The sequence below is a fragment of the Ursus arctos genome, chromosome X, assembly GCF_023065955.2.
Source record: "Ursus arctos isolate Adak ecotype North America chromosome X, UrsArc2.0, whole genome shotgun sequence".
Lineage (NCBI taxonomy): Eukaryota > Metazoa > Chordata > Mammalia > Carnivora > Ursidae > Ursus > Ursus arctos.
Window position 1 is genome coordinate 118,012,365 of NC_079873.1, and position 16,134 is coordinate 118,028,498.

Genomic DNA, 16,134 nt, shown 5'->3' on the forward strand with positions numbered 1-16,134 from the left:
GATGGGACAGGGAAGATGTCATCTACACTCAGCTAGTCGACATTTGAAAGACTGAGGAGATGAGAGGGCAGGAGAGTGAAGTGATACTGCCCACACCTCCAAAACTACTAACATTTTCCCTTCATTCATTTCTTCCCATTTCCTGCTGCAAAAAATGGGGGGAAGAGGTGGTTTGAGTGCCAGGCTCAGCCACACACTTAGCAGACTGAGCTTTGAGAAACCACTTTGGCTTTTTGTGCCTCCGTTTCTTTTTGTCCTCCTGATCGGAACTGGTCTTGATATGGAGCTGAATTTTACTTTTTTACACAAATCCCACTTCTTAATTGAAAAAAAAAAACCAAACAGGGGCGCCTGGGTGGCGCAGTCAGTCAAGCATCCGACTCTTGGTTTTGGCTCAGGTGTGATCTCAGGGTCATGATCTCAGGGTCGTGAGATCGAACCCCACCTAGGGCTCTGTGTTCCGTGCTCAGTGGGGAGTCTGCTTGGATTTCTCCCTCTCTTTGCCCCTCCCCCCACGCTCTCTCTAAAATAAATAAATAAATAATGTTTTTTAAAAAAACAGATGAACTGAACGTGGTATAGTTAAGAAAAAAAAGTTGCTACAGATGTCTTAATTTCTGTAGTTATTGGCCTTCAATAAAAAAAAAAATCCTTATTGAGAGATAATCTTCTTGCCCACTGTGATATTCTGGTTACCACCCTACTGACATGATTCTCATGATGGCTCACTGATCCAATTAAGCCTCACTTATCCATTCCAGGTAAGTTTTCGTGCTTAAATAATTAAACCTCTATTAACTACTTTTGATGGAAATCCTGAATCGATAAGGAAAAAAAACAAGGGTGACCTTTAGGGACAGTTATCACACGAAGCAGTAATACAGTGATGTCTCTTGGCATTCGGAAGTGTGACTTAACTTGTCTTTTTACTAAATGCCCTGTCCACCAGACTGCAAAACTGTCCTACATCTTTATATAATGTGCTTCATATGGAATAGCAGTGCCTTCAAGAGCTATGAAAATAACACAGACATCAATAATGACAACAGTAATGACAATGTTAATAGCAATTACTGAGCCGTTATTATTTGCAATTTAAATGCATTCATTCATTTAATCCCAACTCAATACCTTTGGGATACATACTATCATTATGCCCATTTTACAGATGAAATAAGTAAGGCACAGAGAGGCTATGTATCTTATCCAAGGTCACAAAGCTAGCAAAGGGCAGAATCAGAATCCATATGAGGGCAGCCGTGCTCTACAGTCCACACTCTTTTTTTTAAAGATGCATTCATTTATTTGCGAGAGGAGGGAGAGGCAGAGGGAGAAGGGGAGAGACTCTCAAGCAGACTCCTCACTGAGTGAGGAGCCTGACGCTGGGCTCGACCCCATGACCCTGAGATCATGACCTGAGCTGAAATCATGAGTTGGACACTTAACCAACTGAGCCACCCAGGTGCCCCTCTACAGTCCATACTCTTAACACTATGGGGCTACACAACCCAGGAAGTGAAGTAATGGTGGAAATGTTGAGAGTGACTATTTCAGAACTCAACATGAAACCCAAGTATGGGATTCAGGGGCACAAGGACTTCCGGCCTCAAAGGGTGTGAAAAACCCTGTGCTCCCTGGGAAGACACAGGTTACAGAAAAGCCTGGAAATGGATATTTAAAGCCAAAGGGCAGAATGGGAACTGAGTCAAGGACAGACTGACCCTCAAATGGATGTGTGGCCTCTGGGGTTTCTGGTTTGAGATATTTGCAGAGGGATGGTGATGCCCTAGGCAGGGCTGGATCCTCGGTGTCATAGGTTGAGGAGGACAAGGGACAGATGTGGCACATGTATCCCTTGTGACAGAAGACATTGCAGGGAGAAGGGGAACTTGGTATTTGGGGAAGAGGCAGACTAACAGGTGACCAAGCAGACAGCACCAGGAGCTGACCTTACCTAGTACTGGGGAGTGTGAGAGTGGGCAACAAGTGGCTACTTAGGCATGGCAAGTTTAGACAAAGGAAGGACTGAATGCTTCCTCTTAGCCATTATGCCATGTCCACATCTGACCTCTATTACTTGCAAGACCAGCAAAGCCCAGGCTTAGAGGGCGGGTCTCGCTATTGTGAAGAGCTGTACATCTCAATTTCTACTGGGAGACCAGCTACTCTGGTTAGGGCCACTTTTATATAATAATTTGGAAGGCAGGCTGAGTTTAAACCAAAGATGAGATCCTAGAATTCAACCCCTAATAGTTCTATAGAACTTTTCCACTGCCCTGCGGTAACAGGGCCACCTCCACCCCCGCGGTGTCAATGGAGACCACGTGGGGAGGAGTAACGAGGAACTCCTACTTCTCCCAGCCTGGGAGGTATCACTCTAGTGAGGATCCAGAACCCCCACCCCGCTCCCCTCCCTTTGAGTGTCAGCAGAGGCCAAGTGGGGAACCTGGACTTCTACCCCCTCCTGGCACTAACGAGGTACTACCTGGCAATTTCTGCCAGGAGTGTGAGAGGAAGCTGAGCCAGAAGGGTTTAAGTAAGATCGAGACTCATAACATAATACCGAAAAGGCACAGGATTCAACTGAAAATCACTCATCATACCAAGAACCAGAAAGATCTCAAAACAAATTCAAAAGACCATCAAGAGACACCAACACTGAAAAGGCAGAGATGTTAAAAATATCCGATGAAGCTGTAAACGGAGCCGGTACAAAACATGTTCCAACAAGCCATGAGAAACAGGCGTGATACGACGAGAAAACAGAAAGCCTTATCAAAGAAAAAGTAGAAAGCAGAAGATGTAAAGAAGAACCCAATGGAAATCTTAGAAGTGAAAAATACAATAACCAAAAAAAAAGGCTCAACGGATGGGCTCAAAAGCACCATGGAGGGGACAGAGGAAACAATGAGTAAACTGGAAAGAGAACAAGAGAAATCACCCAATCTGAATGACAAAAGACACACACACCACCATCACCACCACCACCACCACCACGACTGGATCTGTGATTTGAAAAAACTTTCCCCATTCCGTAGCTTGCCTTTTCATCCTGTGGATCACGGCCTTTGCTGCACAAAAGTTGTTAAGTTTGATGGAGCCCCATGTGTTTATTTCTGCTTCTATTGCCTGTGCTTTTGGTGTCACCTCTCTCTCATTTCTTTTTTTAAATTTCAAGTTTTCATTTTCACTCCAGTTAGTGAACATACAGTGTTAATATTAGTTTCAGGTATGAATTTGGTGACTCAACACTTGCATACAACACCCACTGCTCATCACAACAAGCGGACTCCTTAATGCCCATCCCCTGTTTCCCCTAGCCCCCCACCCCCCGCCGTCTGGTGACCAGCAGTGTGTTCTCTATGGTTAAGTGTCTGTTTCTTGGTTTGCCTATCTTTTTTTTCCCTTTGCTCATTTGTTCTATTTCTTAAATTCCACATAGGAGTGAAATCATATGGTATTTGCCTTCCTCTGACTTATTTCACTTAGCATAATACTCTCCAGGTCAATCCACGTGGTTGCAAATGGCAAGATGTCATTGTTGACGGCAGAGTAATATTCCATTGTGTGCACATACCGCCTTTATCCATTCACCTATCTATGGACACTGGGGCTGCTTCCATATCTTGGCCATTGTAAATAATGCTGCTATAAACATAGGGGTGCACGTACCCTTTGAATTAGCGTTCTCGTAGTTTCTGGGTAAAGATCTAGTAGTGTGATTACTAGATCATAGGGTAGTTCTAGTTTTAACTTTTTTTTCTATTTTTAACTTTTTGAGGCATCTCCATACTGTCTTCCCCAGCGGCTGCCCCAGTGTTCTTATTATTTCTTACAAATGCATGTGAATCTACAATTATCTGAAATTAAAAATATTTCTATTAAAAAATAGAAAAATAATACCATTAACAGTCTTAAGTGGAGATTATCTAGTCCAATCCTTCACTTCCTAGTTTGGAAAATTGAAGTCATAAAGGCTGAGATCGTGCCATTTGTGACATGGACGCTACTATGCTAAGTGAAATTAAGTCACACCGAGAAAGAGAAAAACTGTATGATTTCACTCATATGTGGAATCTGAAAACACAGAAGAAATGAATAAACAAACAAAAAGCAGAATCAGACCTATAATTACAGAGAACAAGCTGATGGTTGCCAGAGGGGAGGGGGCAGGGGGATGGGCAACATGGGTGAAGGGGAAAGGGAGGTGCAGGTTTCCGGTTACGGAATGAATACGTCACGGGAATAAAAGGCACAACATAGGGAATGTCGAGAATGGTATTATAACAGCGCTGTACGGGGACAAATGGCAGCCACAATTGTGGGGAGCACAGCAGTACGAAGAGACTTGTCCAATCACTATGTTGTACCCCTGAAACTCATGTAACATTGTGTGTCAACTACACCCATGTAAAAATATTTTTTAAGAAATCATTAATAACTAATAAATTTATTTGAATTTATAAATAATTTCAACAAATCCACAAAATATAGGTACTTTCTACCGGTACCCTTATTAACCTCAAAGACATAACCTATATTTTATATCAGTGACAATAACCTTTGAGAGGATATTTTTAGATCGGACTAAGAAAATCGGTAGACTACACAGAACAATCATGCTGACCCATTCTTCACCTGCTTAACTTGCAACATGTTTCAGTACATTTAGTACAAACACGATTTACAGCACTAAAAATCTTAGCTTTTAACGACCAGATTAAAACGTAAAGGTTGAAACTTTTTGCAAAAATTAAGAAACCCCATCAAATAAAAATGATCCCAATTTTACAACTAGAAGGATACCACGTGGTACGACTATATTGCTCCAAACAGATGCGGCTCTTTCAATGAGAAAAAAAAATCTCTACACACATTTCCAGTGATATCTCGGTACCAGCGTCTGGAGTTGTTCCTTGTAGAATTTCACCATGGAAACGACAGCTTCTACGACTACAGTAATTGCAGAACTGACTCTCGTACCTCGTTCCTTAACTTGCCTAACACAGATGCTTCCGGAGCATTTAAGATTCTTTTATGGGGGAATGAGTGTGAGCCAGTAACAACTCCCCCCCCCCAGAGGAGCCCTGTTTTCCTGGAGAAAACCATCAGATTCTCGGAACATTAATTCCGATCAATGGAATTTTTGGTCCCAAATTAGTCCACGAAAAAACCAAGTCGCTTGAAACCCAGGGCGGGGGTGGGGGCAGCATTCGTGCTTGCAGCCTAAAAAGCAGCACGAGCCTAGCCAGAGGCTGTATCTCTAAGGTCTGATGCAAAAAAAACAAAAACAAAAACAAAAAAAAAACAATCAAAACAAAAAAACCCAACAAAAAAAAAAAAGCAAAAACAACAGCAACAAAACAAACAGAACAGAAAACAGTGTGCAAATTCTATCCTTCCAAACCCATGTTAACTTTTTCTATAACCCGATATCAATTACTCTTCAACTACGTTTAAAATGCTTAGCGCGTTCTCCTATTTTTCATTTCTGTGGCGTTTTAAAGATGAAGAAGTGGCACATGCTTTACTTACCTAAAAGAGGGAGTAAAACCGGGTAGTTGTACGGCATCACAAAGAGGTTTACACAAGTTAAAGTCGTACTGGCTTTTAAATAACCAAATGGATAGCCAAGTTCATTGTATTTTCCACTGCTAGTCACAAATACCTAAGAACATGAAGTTAGACACAGTGATGACAATAAGGATTGTATGTGAAACCAAGCTCCCAGCAACATTCCAGAACGACACCTAAGGTGCAGCTTAACTGTAATGTAAAAAATAGCAATAGTGCTTTCAGCCTAGTTATGTCCACACAGGCCATACTAAATAAGAATGTTCTGATTAGAATTCTTTATACATTATATTAAGAACTGAAACCGGGCTCTGCGCTCACCATTTGGAGACCACGGGCTACATCAACAATGCCCAAATATTTACTTGGGTAAGCACAATGGCAAACGAGGCCGAAATACCACTAAGTGATACCAGCCATGAAAACAAACAGACTTCTCAAAAGAACAAGTGGTGACTGGAGTGGTCATTATTTGGAGGCAGAAAGGAGATGCTTTGGTTCAATCCGGAAGGCATTTTCTCTTATAAAGGATGCTGGTAGAGCAAACATTCAGTAACGATCAAAACAGTAATCTTTATTCCGTGTGACTACCGTCTTATTCCTCGCTGATGATTCCTGATTCGATAGATATTATACGGTCAGGTCCCGTACACTCAATAGGCTGGGCTCACGTCCTCTGGCTACCATGCTTTCTCTCTGTTCCCTGCTTACTCTTTGGTCCAAGTTAGGGCACCGGTATATACTTTTAGGGACCTAGACCTTTGCCTTTTCCCGAGTCCTCCAGCAGGATCACTGAAGACAAAAGTCAAACCCTGATGGTGAACAGAATCCATTCACCTCGCTAATTCCTGGTGCCAGCCATATCACCTACCAGTTGACTGAATTCTTGCTATATTTAGTTGTAGCTAAGAATAAATCTTTCCTGTGTCATTTGTGACCCCACAAAACAATGAGTCGTGCTGGTGTTATAAAACAGGACTCATCTAACTAGATTTCATGCCATAATCTGAACCTTAATAGAAACAGAGTAGTATAATAACACGTGGTGGATTTTCCCCTATTCCCTAAGTATATGTAACAGAAGAAGGGGGGAAATCATCATAAAGGATTAAAAATGTTACACACCGCCATTGGGGGTCAGACCTAGGAGGCCCAAGAGAGGAGAAACAGTGTTTTTTGTTCTTCTCTCTCCCTTTCTCTCTTTCTTCCCTCCTTCCCCTCCTTCTAATAAGCCCCGAGTTTTTCCAAATTCCTTATCACCTCCAGATAGAACTGGGGTGGAGGGGAGGCGGTTGGCTCAAAGGGATCATTAGAGGCCATCTCATCTAGAGAAAGTAAGTGTCTAGCCCAGGACCACGTCATTGGTGTCAGAGCTAGGGTTGGAATCCAGGCTCCACTACAATTTAGCCACATTTCTTGGCTCCTGGTTCATCTTACTCCTTCTCACTCCCACTAATTCCTTGCCTTCGAACTAAACCAAAGTCACATAAGGTATAGGAGATAGGCATATGGCACATTTGAGGGGTAGTGCAGGAAGCGAGGGCAGGATTTCTTATGTGCCTTGGGAGAAGCTTTACAAGAAATGTGCCATACAGAAAAGAGGGCTTATTTTTAGGGGCAAGGTAGGATCTGTAATTGTATTTGCTTTTACTGCAAAATTTGTGTCAGTCCATGAAGTCAACCTCCGATCGTGGTTTTGAGTTAACATTCTATCATCCGTATCTCTACATTCTCAGCACATTTCCGGGGCCTTGTACTGTAATATAAACATACATTCAGAAAAGTGCATGAGTCCTAAGTATATAGCTCAGTCGTGAAAGCGCATGTGTCAACGGCACCCGAATCAAGAAACAGCACGTGACCAGAAACGCCTTCGTGTCCTTTGCTGGACACTGCTCTGCACCCCCAGGAGAAACCACCAACCCGATTTCTGACACAGTCAGCCCACTTCGCCTCTTTTCGGGCGTAGATAAAACAGAATCATACAATATGGGATCTTTAATGTCTGGCTTTTTCCGCTCAATATTATATTTACGAGATTGTTCTGTTTCTTACACTTGTACATTCTTGCTTCAAGTGTGTTCCTCTTCCCCTACCCTGTTTTAGCATCTCCGGGGAATTTAAGTAGCTTGAAGACAACGAGGAGCAATAATCTCACATTTTAGGATGAAACAGATGGGAGTCTAAAAGCGTTTCTTGCGTAAATAGAACCTAACAATTACTGATTGCTATATGGTGCTGGCGTTTAGAAATAGAACAAACATACTTCCAGCGTAGGACTTCCTTATTATATCCAAATGAAAGGGCTGTGTGACTGCCAGGTCTGGATTTTTACAAACTAATATCCGAAGGTGAGTCTATTAATAAATCAGCAAGCCCTTCGGGCTGGAGTATAACGCTCAGAGAGCCGGTAACACGGGCATTTGCCACATCCCAGTAAAATCCACGTTACACATGCCACTGTGCTTTGTACAGGAAGAGAAGTGTGACTACGTGACACTAACACAAAAAGTAGTTTCAGGGCTTACGGCGTTTTTTGTGTCAAAAATATCTTGTACACCTGAAACGAACATTAATTACACTGTACTGTTAACTACCCGTAGTTTAAAGAAAAACATTTAAAAAAATTGATCTTGTACTTCCAATCTGTCAAGTTCATATGAAACTTCAGCTGCGGAAGCTGTAACTAAATAGAATTACACCACTGAGGTTAGGGTTTCTTAACCTGGGATCCCTGAGTAGGCTTCAGCGGGTCCTCCAAAGCCTCCCAAAGATACAGGTGTCATCAGAGCCCCCACCTCAAACAGCAATGTATGCAGGCTAATGAATCGCATCACTCTGAAATTATTTGCTTGGCCCTGTTGCTTATTTGATAGCATTTGTTAGAAAAATTATTAACAGACTCCCACATTAACCTCTGACACTTCTGAAAACAATTCCCAGATCCCAGAGTGGGTACAGACATTCGGCCAACAGGTAAGGGTAAGTACCTGCCAGCAGGTATGGGGAGACTTTCGTTCCAGGATGTACTGAGTTAAGGGTGAAGGTTCAAGTTCGTATTTGTCAAAAGGAAGTTTGTCTATTACCATTGGCTCACAATCTACGCAGGAGAACCTCACAACAGGATGAGATGTTCGTGGAGGCTAAAAGACAAGAGGGGAAGATACGGTCCGTTATCAAAGCGAGCTTACATTGCTGACAAATCCGCAACCCCTTTCATGTTTCGTGAAACCATCGCTGAGCTATACCCCAGTGCTTTGAAGAGGAGGGCATCGCCAACAGCATCCATCTGGGGAGGGCACAGAGACTCTTTGACTCTGTCTACTTGGCATTGGGAGGAGGAAAGGTAAATTAGAACACTCGTAACTACAATTTCAGTGAAGTAAAGATGACAAGTGCTTTGAACACGGTTAGGAAGTCACTAATGATCCATAGGATGAACCCCGATTTTCAGATCCACTTTGCAACCTCCAAGCATGACCTGCCCTTTACTCCTTCATACCATGAGGTTAGAGCTTGTCCCGACGCTGCTAGCTAGCGAAGAAGAAATCCACGAAGCTGTCTGATGAGCTAATGACAGGGCTAGAGCCACTAACGAGCAAGCAGAAAAATTGTAAAGCCATGGAAAGGGCAAGACAGGTACCAAAAAAGAGCCAGTCACAACACCCAGGACCAGTGGAAATCTCTTTTCAACTTGCATTTTTACAGCCCTTCTCACACCCGCACACTTGCCTCGGGACAGCTGGAGCCAAGGAGGCTTTGGGCTGGGCTGCAAAGGCCTATGTGCCTGGGGTCCCAGAGCAGATTGGTGGGGCAGCCATTGCATTAACAGGTTTAGTTTGTGGGGATGGACAGCACTGAGGAGAGAAATGGTAGCAGCCAAGAGCAAGCCGAAGAGATGAGGAGATAGGACAAGTCCCAGGGACAAGGGTGCGACGTGGTTCCCCTTCTTCTTGCCTAGAGATCTCTCAGGCTAATGTGAATAGGACAAAACATTTCCATTTCCCTTATAAAGGGGAAAAACATGCTCCTTTGCCTTTGTGATTTACATACCTACAAGATGTTTTGACAGCCATCGAATGTGCTTTTATTTTTTTATTTTTTTTAAGATTTTATTTATTTATTTGACAGAGAGACAGCCACCGAGAGAGGGAACACAGCAGGGGAGTGGGAGAGTTCTAAGAAGCAGGCTCCCAGCGGAGGAGCCCGATGTGGAGCTCGATCCCAGAACGCCGGGATCACGCCCTGAGCCGAAGGCAGACGCTTAACGACTGTGCTACCCAGGCGCCCCTCAAATGTGCTTTTAAAGCTGGAGGGATGGTAACAGGGGTGATGTGTGAGTTAGCTGGAATTTCTTTTATTCCAGTTTTTCCCAATTTTCTTTTTTTTTAATATCTTATTTATTTATTTGGGGGTGAGAGAGCATGCAAGCATGGGGGGGCAAGCAGACTCTGCACTGAGCGTGGAGCCCAACATAGGGCTCAATCCCACAACCGTGAGATCACAACCTGAGCTGAAATCAAAAGTCAGTCACTTAATCGACTGAGCCATCCAGGTGCCACCCCCCCCCATTTTCATCTTAATTAAACCTGAGAAATGTTTCTGGCTTCTTAGATTTAAATCAATTTTATAAAAGCCATAAAGACACAAGTGAAGCCCTGTCACCAGCAATAATGACATAAATTCGTAACTAAAACATTCACTCGGGTTTGGAGCTAAGAGCAACTGGGCACTGAGACCTGACCAGTGTGTCACCTTGGAGCCCTGAGGGAAGGCGGAGGAGATATACCCTCACCCACAGCAGGGGCGGAAGTGGCTCTTCAGTCCTACATTCTCATGGCGTCTCCTGAAAAAAGGAGCCTAGAAAGAGTAATCCAGAAGAAAATACAATTCATGTCAGAAATTTCTAAAATGTACACAGAATGTAGATTGGCTGAACCAGGAAGGTGCTGACCTGAAGGCCCAGTGATCGTTTGGTGCCCCTCCCCCCACACAAGAAGGATCACTCTGGCCTTTGTGCAGAGGCTGGGGGGAGGAAGATGAAGGGAGAATGGGTTTCATATGCTTTCCCTCATTAGCAGACACCCATCTCCCCCAGATGAAAGTCGATTCATCTGGTACCAGAAGCAACTACAGTATCGAACCCTCTTCCCCCAATGCAGTGAACAAAAAGAAAAGTCCTCGCTTAGAGATCATTTTTAAAATATTGCTCAATTATCCATCGTTGAAAGGTACACTGCCAAGGAACGCAAGTCCATGGGTTACAAAAAGATGAAAAGCAGGTCCACAAAGTTCCACTACGTGTCTAATGACTCCCTAGGGGGAAGCAGAAGAGCTTCTGTTCTGAATATGTTTCTAGAACCTATACAAGGTGCAAGCTAAGTTTTCATTTCCTGAGGATGTACACGAAAAACAATGCTAGCACTCTTAGGACATGGTGTTTCCCATGTCAATCAACTCAGCCGCCCGGAAATAAAAACCAAGACACAGATGGCGGCGCCATCCAAAATAACAATGCTTTAACATCCAAAGTGGGCAGTTCAAGTGGCAAAAGGCAACTAAAAGAAAAGAATGCCAGAAGAGCAAAGAAGTCCTCTCTTGCTTTTAGGTACAAGCTTAGACTTCCAGCAAGAGATAAAAGGTATAGCTTAAAAGCCTCAAAGCCATTTTACAAGGGTCACTGTAATCAGCAAACTGAAAATCCAGAATGATGTTTACCTTTTTGTTTTATGACACTTACTAGTGAAGGTAAATTCTGATCTGGCCAAAAAGATTCTGGAATTGGCCAATGTCCAACAGGAACACCAGTCTTAGAGTTAGGTCGTACATAAATGAGCTTATGACAACTATGCCATGGTTGAGCAGCAAATGAATTGCTTGGCCTGGATGAATCCAGAAGTCCATCTAAAAGTTAAACAAAGACAGACACTAAGACATCAGTTTCTTTTTACAGCTGCTGATCTCCTTGCACAAAATTTTCACCTAAAAGCAAAGTACAAAACAAGCCAAAACGGTAATTCATGAAAAATGAAAGAAAGAAAAGACTCTACCAGGATTTCTGAATGTTCTCTCTAGCATTTTTCATCTAATCCAGCCCTCTAATCCAACACCCCATCCCCATCCTTAACTCTTCCCCAGAAACCTAGTTATATGGAAAACTATTACAAAATTAGTTTCCAATTTTCTGAATTTGGACACATAAATTACACACAACAAACCACTAGAGTTATTTTTTCCAAATTAGGCAAATGAAATTGCTCATCCCCTGCTATAGTTTTTACATTTTTGGGATCTGACAAAATAGGTCATAAATCCCATTTCGATTTTCTTTCTCTTCCCAATTAGATGAAAAAAAAAAGTATTCTTTACTAAACAGACCCAGTGACCACAAAGGCAAAATAAAAACAATCCAGAGTCACTCAAAGATAGAAGAAATGTTGACAATACAATCTACATATATGGTTGGGGGAAGGAACTTTATAAAGCAAATGCATCAAGTTTATAACGGACTAATTCATTATAGTTTCCCCATCCGCCATTAAAATTCCATGGAAACTGGGCATTATATAACGCCGAAGGGTGTATCCAGAATGTATAAATATTACTGAACTAGCATATTTCATTTGCCTCCCAAAAGAGGGCAAGGCAGAGTTATATAACCTTTAATGCAATAATTCCATAGTCTATATTTGTAAAAGAGATGTTCTAATGATTTGAGTCATATTTCTAAAATTACAGGTCATTTGATTTACTTACTTAAACATTACTTTAAACAAGTAATTACTTTACACCAGGAGATTTACTAGGGTCCATGGATCTCTAGGGAATATATGTAATGGCTTCAGGGGAGCAAGAGACCCCCTTGAAGCTGAGCTCACAACTCTGGGGATGTTCATCTTTCTGAGGAGATAGTTCTTAGCTTTTGTCAGAATCTCAAAGGCTAAGAACCCTGGACAAAGGGGAAATGGAGCTAGAAAGAAAATCGGAGCTATTTACAGGACACCAAATCCAACAGGCTTTCCATAGGACAGTTCCCAGTTCACAGTAAGGTAACAAGCACAAAAGTACGGATGGAGCAGTCAATTGTTAGCAATAGAGTATGTCCGTCCTCAGTTAATTTAATGAATTTCAAAGAGGCTGTGAGGCCTCAGTCTTCTGTAGTAGATGTTCTTAAAGTGGAGTCCGAGAAACCCTAGAAGTAAATACAAAATTGTATTTGTGTGGCCTATGTCCACTATTCTAGGGAGAGCTGTCTCTTACAGGGTTCTGGGAACTGAGCATCAAAAAGGTCAGGAACCACAGGATCCACGGCTTCAGACCGAAACGTGTGTCTTTCTGAGCAGCCGCCACTGATTGTGGCCACGCAATGACAACGTATGGATCAGGTCAGACAAGCAGCACGGGTAATGATGTGTGTGAGCGCACAGGAACGAGGAGAAGCAGCAGCCTTACAGAGTGCTCCCGGGAAGCCTTGCGGCACAGGGATGACCTGAGGGAAAAGACCCTTCCCCTATACAAAAGTACTTCTGCGATCATCTATTTTGAGAGGTTGAACTTTCTGTAAAATGTCACTTGAAGAGGAAAGTTTCGGCTGTTAAAAAGTGGCCGGGAAAATCCCGGTGTAGGATCTTATAGGATGCTAGTAGTTTCTGGACACACATTCACCATCTCTTGCTGACATGCGGTGACAAACACAGATTTCAGAAAGATCACTTGGCACAAAACCAGGTTACTGGTTAAGTGGCACTCCAAAGTAATTCTCCAGCTTTTCGTGAATCAAGAAGCGCATAAAAGAGCGTATCCCCAGACTGAGACCAGGGGATATGAAAAGCGTGGGGGAAAAGGAAGAATCTCCATAAGATCTGACACTGAATTAAAGTTGTTAGAATCTGACCACACCGGCAGTGAATGAAAGGCATTTGTCTGGATGGATGTTTGCAACCCCATGAATGTGTACAGATAGTAAAGACTGCGTCTATGATTAGTTTAACGCCTTCCCCATCTCAGATCATTCTCCAGGGTTAACAAAAAAACAAAAAAACAAAAAACGGTCATCTACTGTACCTTCTCCAACAGGAAGTGGGTCTGGTCCCGTTTTTTCAAAGTTAATAACTACACCGCTCTGAATTTTCTGGACTAGAGATTCTAAACACTGATTCAACATCCTTTGCGTTCTAACACAGTAGGAGCGACCTATACCAGAAGGAAGAACACACAGCGTAAGTTGGATCAAATAAAATACGACTTAACAATATAAGCATCGGAAATCCTAAAATATATCTTGAACTGATTATAACCACGTTGGCAGCATAAGCGGCAGAGCTAGACGATTCTGAAGGAAAAAGCAAGACCAGACAGAATATGGCGCTTGAGAGAAACCATACCCTGCCGCTCTGGATTCTTCCTTTAGAAATAATGAAATATTGCCAATACCTCCTGTGACTTCACACATCTGTGTGATGGCGGACTCATCAGTCGGTACACTCCCTAGTTGCTCTGGTTCCGTGGGAGCCAATCCAGGCAAACGCAACACCAGGGCAAATAACCTTTGATCCCAACGAAAAGGTTCTTTGGTTAGTTCACTTCCGGGCAGAGGAGAATTCAAAGGGAGATGAAGCTGGTAAGGCAAAAGTTGAGAAGTTTTCATCATAACAACCCGGGCAACAGCGAAGAAAGAGTTAAAAGGGTCACTTTTCCTTCATGGACTTGCTAATCTTTCAGGGCTAGTGGAGAGGGAAGGTTTGATCAAACGTGTTCTTAACTGGCAACGTGTGCCTCCCCCAGAAATAGCGGCATGTTCTCTGCCATTTAAACGAAACTTTAAAAAAAAAGAAAAGAAATCTCACCTCTTCCTGAACACCAGCAGTACTTGTTAACTTGTTTCCATCTGTGATGGTAATTAAAATAGATGGTTCTAAAAAAAATGGATTTCTCCCCTAAAATACATTTAAAAAGTATTAGAGCCATGTAAAGTAATAAAATTGTATTTAAAAAAAATTTTTTTTTTTTTTTTTTACATTTGCCTTGCCAGGGATCTCTCAGGTGTGTGATAAAATTTGCCTGGATAAATCAGAAGGAAAAGATTAGGGACTGAAACGGGTGGGAATCAAAATAAGGATCCCTGCTGAGGTTAAGATTCAGAATACACTGAGGAACTCGTATCACTCAGGAGCTCCCCGAACTATAACTTCCAAATACTCCTCTCCCTCTGCTTTCCAAGTAATCGTGAAAGAAAGAGATTAAAGAGATTATAATGGCAGCAGCTTCCACACCCGTGAATTCAATTCACCTGAGTCCTGGCACGGACTGGGGGACAGTAGTGACTTATGCTCTGGAGCTCAGACAGGGACGCTGGTTATTGTGCGCTGAGTTTTCTAGAGTAAAGACAACAGGAGCACCAGATGCTGTCTTGCCTTTGTTTTATTCTAGAGCTTTTCAATTGAATTGGGAGACACGAGGGAGTTCAGGACACTGAAAATTTCTCTTTAATGGCCTCGTTCCAATACTTCTCAGCAATTTATTTATCCCATTCTCAGATATCTGATGATCTGATGGGGAGGCAATTTTCACTACATATTTTATGATCAAGCCACATACAAGGACCCCCCACCCACCCCAAAAGAGGGATCTTTTTTAAAGCAGGTATTTAAAAGTTACGGACTTCCTTTTGGCAGTTGGGAAAAGTAGCAGAAAACTTGGTAACCACGCCCAATTTTAAACTCTTACCCCAAGTCACCAAAATAAATTAGCTGTACTCACTCAAAGTTTTTTTTACCTGTCCATAATTGTCTATTCCAGATATTAATCTATTGAGATTTAACAAATCAAATGAGGATCTTAGAGCCTGACCAAGAGTAGTCAGTCCAGAAGCCTGAAGATTTTTTAGTTCACTCATGAATGTTGCGTGATTTTCCTTCCAACCAGCCTGAAAACCAAACATTTACAAAGAAATTCCCGATTATACAATGAACAATATATAAAGTGCAAGCAACCGCTAAACAGCAAGTATCAAACCTCTAACAAACGAATAGTTCCTCGATCTAATTCTAGTCTATGTCTTGACTGACCAAGTGGAACTGAAGCCATCAGTGTCAGAAAGATCTGTCAGCATTAATGACCAACGGCAAAGATGCGAACAGTGCATTCATCCATTCCAGCTGGAAGGCTCCGCCTCAAGAAGTCCAATCTTCTGTTCGGGTCCAATCGAACCTACCCAAACACCTCAGCATCAAGTAAGGAGGAGAGGAAGGACTATTTGTAAATGCACTGTCCTTGATAGAGACAACTCGCTCGAGAATGTCTGATCGACTTGAACTTCTCTAACCAGGATTCATCCTCCCAAACAATATTTTCACTTTAAATAAGAGTCAACGGGGAATTCTAGGAATAGAGCCACAACTATTTGAAGACAACCCTTCTGGCATCTTCAAACATTCAGAAAGCCCCAAATCTAGAAAAAGGGGGAGAAAGCAATTTAAAAAGTTTTGGCAAAGAAGCAGCGTCCCCTAGGCACCCCCAGCAGCAATGGACAACAGCCAAGGACCAAAGAGCGGGTCACAG

General features: G+C 42.5%; 1 protein-coding gene across 19 annotated transcripts in view; it reads right to left on the reverse strand.

The window, feature by feature from the left end:
* Positions 1–16,134, reverse strand: part of LOC113249099 (integrator complex subunit 6-like) — a 53,904-nt gene that overhangs the window by 15,069 nt on the left and 22,701 nt on the right. For 13 of the 19 annotated variants that reach the window (XR_007188361.2, XR_007188360.2, XM_026490648.4 and 10 more), the window contains 7 exons: positions 15,350–15,499; positions 14,421–14,510; positions 14,008–14,191; positions 13,639–13,767; positions 11,315–11,478; positions 8,565–8,717; positions 5,536–5,668 (listed from right to left, as the gene is read on the reverse strand). Coding sequence is in view for 16 of the 19 variants with exons in the window: in XM_026490648.4 (XP_026346433.2) it covers positions 5,536–5,668; positions 8,565–8,717; positions 11,315–11,478; positions 13,639–13,767; positions 14,008–14,191; positions 14,421–14,510; positions 15,350–15,499 (1,003 nt within the window). In the remaining 3 variants the exon portion in view is untranslated. The remainder of the gene's footprint in view (positions 1–5,535; positions 5,669–8,564; positions 8,718–11,314; positions 11,479–13,638; positions 13,768–14,007; positions 14,192–14,420; positions 14,511–15,349; positions 15,500–16,134) is intronic. The other 6 variants (XR_007188362.2, XM_048213548.2, XM_048213547.2 and 3 more) reach the window with 1 other exon arrangement.